Source organism: Esox lucius, chromosome 10, assembly GCF_011004845.1.
Source record: "Esox lucius isolate fEsoLuc1 chromosome 10, fEsoLuc1.pri, whole genome shotgun sequence".
In the NCBI taxonomy this organism is placed as follows: domain Eukaryota; kingdom Metazoa; phylum Chordata; class Actinopteri; order Esociformes; family Esocidae; genus Esox; species Esox lucius.
The window spans coordinates 25,905,062-25,915,145 of record NC_047578.1 but is presented as its reverse complement, the minus strand read 5'-3'; the positions used below and the strand labels follow the sequence as shown (position 1 = coordinate 25,915,145).

The 10,084-nt window shown below is 39.9% G+C and overlaps 1 protein-coding gene across 4 annotated transcripts in view; it reads left to right on the top strand.

Annotated features, from left to right (window-relative positions):
- The first annotated feature begins 2,221 nt into the window (after positions 1-2,221).
- Positions 2,222-10,084, top strand: part of LOC105008062 (oxysterol-binding protein-related protein 10) — an 84,018-nt gene continuing 76,155 nt past the window's right edge. The window contains exon 1 of one of the 4 annotated variants that reach the window (XM_013135683.4): positions 2,222-2,812. In XM_013135683.4, coding sequence (XP_012991137.2) covers positions 2,547-2,812 — 266 coding nt within the window. In that variant the 5' untranslated portion in view covers positions 2,222-2,546. Of the gene's footprint in view, positions 2,813-7,790; positions 7,859-10,084 lie in introns of those variants that run through there. The other 3 variants (XM_013135684.4, XM_013135685.4, XM_020050428.3) reach the window with 3 other exon arrangements.

Sequence of the window (10,084 nt, the reverse complement as noted above, 5' to 3'; positions counted from 1 at the left end):
GAATCAACTCCAGACCTTTCACCTGCTTAATTGATGAGGAAATAATGAAGGAATAGCCCAGACCTGTCCATGAAACAGCATTTGAGTCAACTGTCCAATTACTTTTGGACCCATGAAAAAGAGGGGCCACATATTAAAGAGCTGTAATTCCTAAACCCTTCCTCCAATTTGGATGTGAATACCCTCAAATTAAAGCTGAGAGACTGGCCATATTCCTTATTTAACTGTAACTTAAATATATTTTGGTAAACAGCCAAAATAACAAAACTTGTGTCAGTGTAATTGTGACAACTGTATGTGTAGGTGTTAAAAGCAAGGATACATTATCAGTATGTTGACACTGAATTAAGTTGCATTTTTACTACCACCATGATATAGAAGAAGACCAATGTATTGAGATCACTGTATCTTTAGACACTACAATTTGAAAAACTGGAACAGCAGCAATTCCAAACCAAAGTTAATGAATCCTATTACTCCCAGTCAGCTTTTGAGGCACTGTCCAGACCAGTTTATCTGGGTCATTTGGAAAGCATACCAGAAAATCATTTTCTCTGATGAATCAGAGGAGTGATCTCATTGACTTAGACATTGCAGCACTGTATCTGTCCAGCAATAAAGCACAGAAAGTGCCATTGAAGCCAACTTCAATTTCAAATAAAAAATCCATGCGCCTACAATGGGCACGTAAACATCAGAACGTGGATGGCCGGGTGCGTGTGCGTCACTTACCTGGAAAACACATGGCACCAGGATGCACTATGGGAAGGAGACAAGCTGGCGGAGGCAGTGTGATGCTTTGGGGAATGTGAAACTTCTGCTGGAAAACCTTGGGTCCTGCCATTCATGTAGATGTTACTTTGACACGTACCACCTACCTGAGCATTATTGCAGACCATGTAGATCCTTTCATGGCAACAGTGTTCCCTGATGGCATTGGCCTCTTTCAGCAGGATAATGTGCCCTGCCACAAAGCAAAAATGGTTCAGGAATGGTTTGAGGAACACAACAAGTTTAAGGTGTTGGCTTGGCCTCCAAATCTCAGTCCAATCGAGCATCTGTGGGATGTGCTGGACAAACAAGTCCGATCCATGGAGGCCCCACCTCGCAATTTATAGAACTTAAAGGATCGGCTGCTAACAACTTGGTGCCAGATACCACACCTTCAGAGTCCATACCTGTTTTGGTGGCAAAAGGGGGACCTAAGCAATATTAGGCAGGTGGTCATAATGTTATGGCTGATCGGTGTAGAATGTTTCCTGACAAACATAGTGTTTTCAGAAATGATTGGGAAAGTAATGCATTGTTAATTATTTTGGGTCTATTCTCCAAAAGTTTGGATTTGAAATCAAACAAAAACTATACATTTAAAATCAACTTTTGTTTGAGAGTATTTGAATATATATTTGTTTCACTTTTTAAAAATGACAGCACTTTCTATACATTGTCCCCGTAAGGGCAACACATATGGACTCAATATAACCATTTGGAGACAGTATAATAATATATGTACAATATATTATAGCAATTCGTCACAGTTGACGAAGAAATTAAGATTTATTTTTCTTAAAAAAATAACACACGCACGCACACACACACACACACACCACACACACACACACACACACACCACACACACACACACACACACCACACACACACACCATTGAGGAAGCTAATCACAACAAATCTCTCCACACATGTACGTAATACTTTTTTCTCCAGTTTGCACATTTCTAAGGGTCAGCCAAAAACATAAATAATGTTACTAATAATACGTTTATTCAAATAAATATTTAGGAGATCTCACCAAAGATCGCTAGCACCGGGTTTCTCTGACTCCTGGTTGAAGTCTTGAATTATTCATTAAGTCTGTTATTGCGCATGTGTCAAAACATGACAGGTAAAAAACTTAGACATAAATTCATTGTATGTTAATTGATCACGAGTTTTGGTTATTAAAACTTGGTACTGCAGAGAAAGGACATAATGTGTAAGACAAGTGTCTAATCTTTTGCTGAGACCCAGATTCTTGTCGCCCGTATGAACATGTTTTAACTTTGCTAAATTGTAGGATGCATTTATTGCATTTCTCTGGTCGGCTGTACTATAAACAGCACTAGCAAAATCCCTGTGAATTGGTAGGTGTCAATAAGTTTATCGTCCCAGCTGATGATGAGTTCTGACTTCAAGGCAATTCTGTAGCTGTTTTCCTGCATGTTGTGATGATGTGTAATAATTGTACTGTAATATCCGGGGTTTGGTCGAGAGTCAGAAGAGGGAGTGTCTGCACAGTGATTTCCCAGTAACACCAAAAAGCCACGGTGGTACTGTGCCTCCATCGGAACTAACATTAGCCTTGTGCTAGACACAACTGCGGGGAATTATGCTTGGTTTCTCAGGCAGAAAGGGACGCACAAATCACCAACGAAACATGGAAATACGTTTAATGCTTTCGATTTAGGTCAGTAAACATTCTCTGTTTGGTTTAGTCTATGTTCTAGCAAAAAATATACCTACTCGACTTCGCCTGTCCCGCAGTCAGTATGGAGAAGACGTTCTGCAGTCCCCATCCTGGGACAAATAAAACGGACTCTGCTTCTTTCCCGTCGGACAAGAGGAATTCGTCTAGAAAGATCGGACGTGCTGGTTCTCACAGCCCCGGCTCGGCTTCACTTGGGAGCGGGGCCGGTGGAGGAGGGAGTCGGGGAGGTTTATTAGGGAACAGTATGAATTTTCAACAAGCGTGTAAGCGTCAGTTAGAAGGAGTATTGAGCAAATACACAAATCTTATTCAAGGATGGCAGAACAGGTAAGCGGGACTTTTTTAAAAGCATGTTCATCGTTGGTGGGATAAAGTATAATGTGCCTTGGCTATAAGCGCATGCCTGTAGTTTTTCCTCTTCCACGTTGCACTGCAAAGGTCAGGAGTGTTACATTTGTCACACGTTTCAATGTAGGGCTGCAGTGTTTCTGCTCCTTAGGTTATTTGGGTGTACAGAAAGAAGTGAGGGGATGTATCACTTCGTCCTTGGCACCTTTCATCAGATCGTATCAACTGATCCATTAGGGGGTCATTGTTGTGCCAAATGCCCCCCTAGCACAAAAGGAATCGGGTACAATCTGTGGTCTAAAGTAGTGCACTATATAGGAAATATTGTGCAATTGAGGATAGTCAAGGCTTACAAAATGTAAACATTGCTTTGACACTAGTCTCAGCATGTGCATAATGAATAACATTGGATACATTTGCTCATGCACAATTTAGCATATGAAGGCCCTAGCCTGTTTTTACCCCCTAAACTCGTTGGCTTATTTGTAAACATCTGAATGCTTGTCAGAATTGTGAAATCCTGTGTGACCATACTGAAACCACAGTGGACAGTGTTGATTTGTTTTTTATTGGGCACCTCAAAACTGTGGCCACTGAGGCTAAATACAATTCTCAGATATAGAAAAAAAGGATACAGATAAAAACAGAAGTCTATTGTTCTTTAAATGGTTGAGTTGGTATAAATGCACATAAAAACCTGCGTTGCCTTTTCACATTTTGTGAGCCGAACTGCATGGAACAGCTGCAATGACGAGTGGTGGTAGGCTGTTGATAAACCAACATGGTAGAATTCAGTTTTATTTAAATCTCCACTTTAGAAGCATTTTGGTATTCCAGTAAACTACAAGGGTGATTGACTCAGAGTTGTTGACAAAACAATAACTGTACGTCGTCACTACAGTTTTTTTTTGGCAAAAGTATTCTACGGGGCAGATAACACCTCCTCAGACATACTGTCGCTACTGATGTGCAGTCCGCGAACTACCTTCTGGGGTGACTCGTTCAACTAAATCATTTATTCGAACAGCTAGTTACGGGATATCTTCGCGCGTCTTTCTCAATGTACTCCAAAAGATCGGTCAGTAAAATAACTACCTGGCGCTATAGTTGACAGATCTACACCATCACCACCTTATCAGTACTGTATCCCCGGAACAACAAAGAAACAACACATTTGTCACCCCAAATAATTCAATCAGCTGTGTGTGTCCTATGCTATACTTTATAGATTGGGCTTGTGGCCAAATTTGAGAAGCTGGTGAGAGTTGATTGTCTATCAATTGCTATGAATTGGTCTGATCGTTTTTTTTTAGAAGGGAATGTGTTTATAGTTTTCATATAAAATGCTTGCTATTGGAATAACATTTTTGGAAATCAGGTTTATTAGTATTGGGTAGTGGCAGTAGTATTAAATGGCCTTCTGAAATATGCTGTAGAATTGCAGGAAATTAGCTGCAGAACAACAATGTTCCCAGGTCTATCAAACTATAACATGCTGGAGTAATAAGGAGGCCTAAAGGGTTTATTTTTGGGAAACCCTGTTAATGAGCAAGGTAATGGTGAGCTGTTAATAATTCATAGTGGTTATTGATTCAAAACCACATTTGGTGTTTGAAGAACAACCTGTGAATCCTGAATGCTTACAATCTGTCTTTTAAAAGCATAGCTTGTACTAGGGTTGCACGATATTGGAATTAACTGACATTGCGATATTTTTGTTTTTCTGCGATATGAAAAAACATGTTTTCAGAAAGAGCTTTGGCTATCAACCTGACAATCTGTATCTTTCATTCTTCCCCAGCCCCATCCTGTACAATTAAAATGTATGAAACGTATTATTATTTTTTTTTAGAACAGGTTGCGAGGTAATTCTAAGTAACAGTATAGCAATAGCAACAGTAGTAAAATAGAATGCACAACTGGGCATAACTTACCAACTGCAAGATGCAGTCTGTGGCCAAAGCACTGCAATCTGGTCCACTTGTTCAGGGTGGCAGCCTTCACCATGTTCATGACATTGTCTGTTGTTATACAGACTAGATGACTCTCATCTAGGCCCCAATCAGCTAAAGCTTCTCTCATCCCTGTTGCGATGTTCTCACTTTCATGATCATCTGGGAAAAATGTAGTTTGCAGACAGTAACTTTTCAGGTGGACTTTTTATATCCACTGTATATGTTTACCTTACTAAATCGCACGTTCTGGGATGTGATTATTGCAGATGCGTACATCGCAATGTCGATGCTGAAACGATATATTGCGTAGCCCTAGCTTGTACTGTTTATACACTTCCAGGTAGGCAAATTAGCCTGTGTATAAATTCAGGAGATGGGTCTCTTTTCCAGAAGAACACAATACTTTGTTATTTCAAAGCAAGTATTGAAGTCATTTTTACTTAATTTATTTATGATTGCTGTACTGTACTGTAATATAGTATTTTGATGTTGCTAATCCAGTGTAGCTAAGGTGCTAGATATAGTACAGCACCATGGCTGTGGGTTTGATTCTCATGGGGGAGGGGGGCAGGCCATATGAAAAAATGATAAAAAATATATTTACTCACACTCACAGAAGTAATTCAAAGGGTAAAAGTATATGCTAAAAATGCTGTAAATGCAAATTATGTAGTGCCTTATGGAGGTGAATAGGGGCTTTGGAATTCATTTCAATATGCTGAAGGTTTGGCATTTTGGCTTTGATGTTTAAAATCCTGTTAATTCATTGATCTGTGTAGATGGCCAAGGGCTCAAGTAAATGTGTAGATAAAACAAGACCGGTAAGTACCAGCTATGTCTAATATTAAAGGCCATTCCAAAACATTAAAATCCACAATATCATATTGGTTTCTTCACTAAATAATGGTAGCTGAACAGCTGTGATGTGTGTTTACCTGGCTGCTAAGTGATGGTTTCCTGGGGTTGTTGCAGTGCTGTCATATGAAAGTATTACTTTTCATTGCAGTTCTGATCGTTGAAAGGCAATTCTTTTTTTACATAACCTGCTCAATGTTCCCCTTTTGATATTATCTGATGTGGCATTATGGGAAGCGAATTCAAACTAATGTCATATAAAGATGACACAAACAAGTTCTTTATTTATAGGTTTTAAGAAGCAAGCAGTGTGTATTCCTCTCAGGAAGTAATGCCTTCCTGAAGGGAATACAGTGTGCTGACCTTTGGATGTACTTTATGGGACTTTTTATGTCAAGGCTGATTATCATCTTGTAGCCGTAGATGGACAATTTTCTCCAAGATTTATTCGGGAAGCTAAAAATGTAATGACTGAATGTGTACCATTTCCACATTATTCTGTTTGATGTGTTTTCCTCCTGCAACTCATGTTTTAGAACAGTGGCATAGAATGCAGTGGGGATCTGTCAGAGAGGTTCTGGGTTGGTTTAATTACTAGGTCTGTCAATCTGCTCCCAGGGCCTATTTGTGATACGCTACAATGTTTTTAGCTCTATGTACCTGGCTGTGTACTTCTGAGCTTTTCTGTGAGTGGGTTTGTGGCTGTGATTGAGTGGGCATGTCAATGTCAATTGCTATAGTGTGCGTGTATGTGTATTGCCACGTCAGCTTGCATACATTTGTCTCTCACATGAACTGTGCAATTCCCACAGTGGCCCAGCTCATCACCCTGGGAGAGAGATGGCATATGCTGTAGGATTAAAGATTTGTGCCTCCAGAGTGCAGCTTGTTCATAGTGCAGCTTCAAGAGGAACTAGGCTGCTATACACACAGGCACAGTGAATTAACTCTTACATCACATGGGACTCATTACTAGGGTTGCAAATTTTAAGGCTGTTCCTTAATCGGCGGTCGACATCGGAGAAGATCAATCAATTGATTAATCTTATTTATAAAATGTGTAATTTTTTCCTGAATAAAATCTTAATTTTTACAAGGCGTGGACATATTTGACACCACATACTGTAGATGACCAAATAATCAGTTAACGAGAAACAATAGGTCTATATTGTACAAGGAAGACCTTTCAGTGTCAACAGTTAGGTCCTATTGTTGTAGTTCTATTAATCTGGATACTCATGCTCTATAAACTGATGTATTCTTACAAGGTGTGTGGACAGGGTGTGTGGAACCCATCAGTAATGGGGTGTCACATCCTACCAAGTGTCCTTCGTACAGTTGTCAGTCAGTTATATCTTGTTTTGTCAAGCTTAATTACTTTTCATGCCCATAATCTCTCAGTACCCTTCAATCTAAACTATTCTGTTCAATTCTTGCCTCCTAGAAAAGTACAATAAATGGGGGGTATTGTACCGTCAGCCATGTGAATACTCTGCCAGGAAGACATTTAACCAATGGATCATCTCTTTTGGTGTTGCCCAGTGTAAGTACGGTTTTGGAGTCAGGTCCAGGAATGGTTATTAACTCATAACATTAGGGTTCAGATGGAGTTACAGACTGTTACTAGAAGAGCTCAAACAAATCTATCCATCTATGTGTAATATGATCTTAATTTTAGGGAGTGTATTTATTTTTAGGGCAACATTGGCAGAAATGATTCACATAGAAAGGTTTAACAATGCCTTCTGGGATGCCCATCATGTCAACATTAATTTTATGTTGGGAAGTATCTGTTGTTGGGAAAAAAATTGCCCTAATGAGGACACTGTTACCTTACCTTTGGTCTCTAGCTGTAAACATTAAAGTAGCTTCAACCCACTGCTGAAATATCATTGGTCTTGCTGTGAATCTGAAGGAAAAAAGACCAAAGAGGATTTTGTAGAAGTTTGAGATAAGATAATACAAATGTACATACAGCTCTGGAAAAAATGAAAAGACCTCTGTACCTTTTTCTTTCCTTTCCAAAAAAGTTAAAAAGGAAGGTTTTGAGTGAGGAACAGAAGCGTTCAATTTGCAGTGGTCTCTTAATTTTAACCCTTCAGTTCCTCACTCAAAACCTTCCTTTTTTACTTTTTTTCCGTAGCTGTATGATCAAAATGATACCCAAGTTGTTTGGATGTTCCAGTGGGCACAGTTGGATACATAATCAGGAACTGTAAGTCTTATACTTTTGCGTCTAATTTGATATAACTACATATTATTTTGTTAAATACATTTCAATCACACTAATTTGTGAGGATCTTGGTGTTGTGGGGTGACATTGACATTGACTCCATGCTGTGTGTGTGCATGTGAGAGAGGAGTCATATCTCTGCAGATGTGTCCATTGGTAGGATGCGGAGTGTCACTGATTAAAGCCGTGTTTGGGTGCTTTTCTGTGTGAGTCTGTGTGGCAGAGCAGGGTAGGGAAACGCTGCGAATTAGCTTTGTTTTCCACAAGCCAACACTTGGTGCCAATTAGTCTGCTTCTGAACTTTATCAAGTCTTTGTGTTTAGTGAATGTAATTTGAGGTTTTAAAGTGTCTCCCAACGTGTAATGTTTTTGAGGTAAACAGTGATGGTAGTTTTAGTATTGTCAGTCTGTTTCACCCGTGAGAAGATGAAACCCATTGACATCAGTCAACCTTGAAAATACTGGTTCTACAACTGCTATCAGCAATACCGTTTGTCAGCTGTTGTTTGTTATTCTCCTGTTATCTTTTCACTGCTGTCTCTTTTTATCTGATTCCTCATGGTCATTTTCTGCCAGAGCTCTGGAGGAAACCTTAAATGTGCTGACATGCATTTCCCTTTAGCACAGTCAATGTTAATATCGTTAGGAAATCCCCTGGCTCTCCGTGCATGTGAGATAGTGTGCTACAGTAAGCACTTTTTAGTGCATCATCACGGTGGAGAATAATTTGTTTAGTATCAGTAGTATTCTCTGTGGAAAAAGTAGTTTACGGTGAACTGCTTGTAATGCCATGGCTCAACACTAGGGAATGCCCCCAACTTGACCTTGGACGAAGGATTTTCCTTTGTGTGGCGTCATGACTGATGACCTGGAGTTGTACCGTTGAAATAAAGGCCCTCGGGAGGATTGAGCTCGGTTTAAGAAGAGTTTTGAGTTCCGTTGGGTAATTAATAATCCTTCAGCTTAAGTCTTCAGTGGTTTTGCCCAGTGTGGGGTACCTTGGGTCTGCTCTTAATTGATGCCGTAGAATGTGCGTCGGGGCCATTGGAGGTGTGCCAGATAGTCGTTTGGGAGCGTTTGTTTCGGAAGCAGGAGGGTGGTCCAGACCAAGTTATAACTATTTTTGTTGCATTTTTCTATCTACACATCCTTAAATTATATTGTACCTGGGAACAGTCTGCTGCAGTACTGTCATGGTTTTGTAGTGAAATAACTGGCTTTAGTACAAACTAGGGGTTGTATAGCCATCACTTTTAACCCCACCAGCATTGGTTATTCCATGTGGTAAATCCTGGTCTGCGCTGACTGCATTAGAGTGGAAAAACTGATAGGCACCAAGTTCTGTCTCTCACATTAGTGTAATGGGCGGAGAGGCGTCTGTGTGGGATCACTTTACAGATGCCGCCACACTGAAGAGAAATCCTGAAGGTTCACTGAAAAATAGGGAATGTGAAAGACCACTTTCTTCTTGCCTGCTTTAGAGTTGGTGTCACTGCATGCATTTGTGTTAAGGTCATACATATTTGTGGACTGTGTTTAAGTTTGCAGGAATTTTACCACCAACTAATGTCAGAACAATTCCTTGTTTGAAGCTGCATGCATTGTGTTGGACACGTGTGACTGGAGTCTGGCATCAACTCGGATATCCCCAGTTTCACTTGGTTGTCAGCCTTCCGGATGGCTTACAGTTTTAAATGATCAGAAATGCTTTTTAAATTAGGATAATATTGACCAATTGTCTTAGACACATCCATTATGTGAGAAATGGGGTGGCTGTGGTAGGGTGTACCCATAGGCCTAGGCTACCAGGCATGCTAGCAGTGAGAGAATTGTGGGGACAGCCTGGCCAGTAACTGAAAGGTTACTTAATTGTTCAGTAAGGTGAATGATCTTCTGTTCTGTCCCTTTCTGAGCAAGGTGGTTAACCATAATTGCTCCCTGGTTGTTGCCATAGATAAATGTGTTTTCAGTCAAATGGCCTGGTAAATCAAAGATACAAAATATTTTTAACAGTATGGAGCACGTAATTAATGTAGAGCTGAAACATTAATTTGTCCATTTTAAGAACTTTTTTTTCTCCTGCCATATGTCAATGTGTTGCCATGTTGCTTTCTGTGCGAATATGGACCACATAATGGGCGTAAAAATTAAGCTTATAATAGAATATACCATCTGTGTGATGTGGAAGGATTTTGTATTAATTGTGGG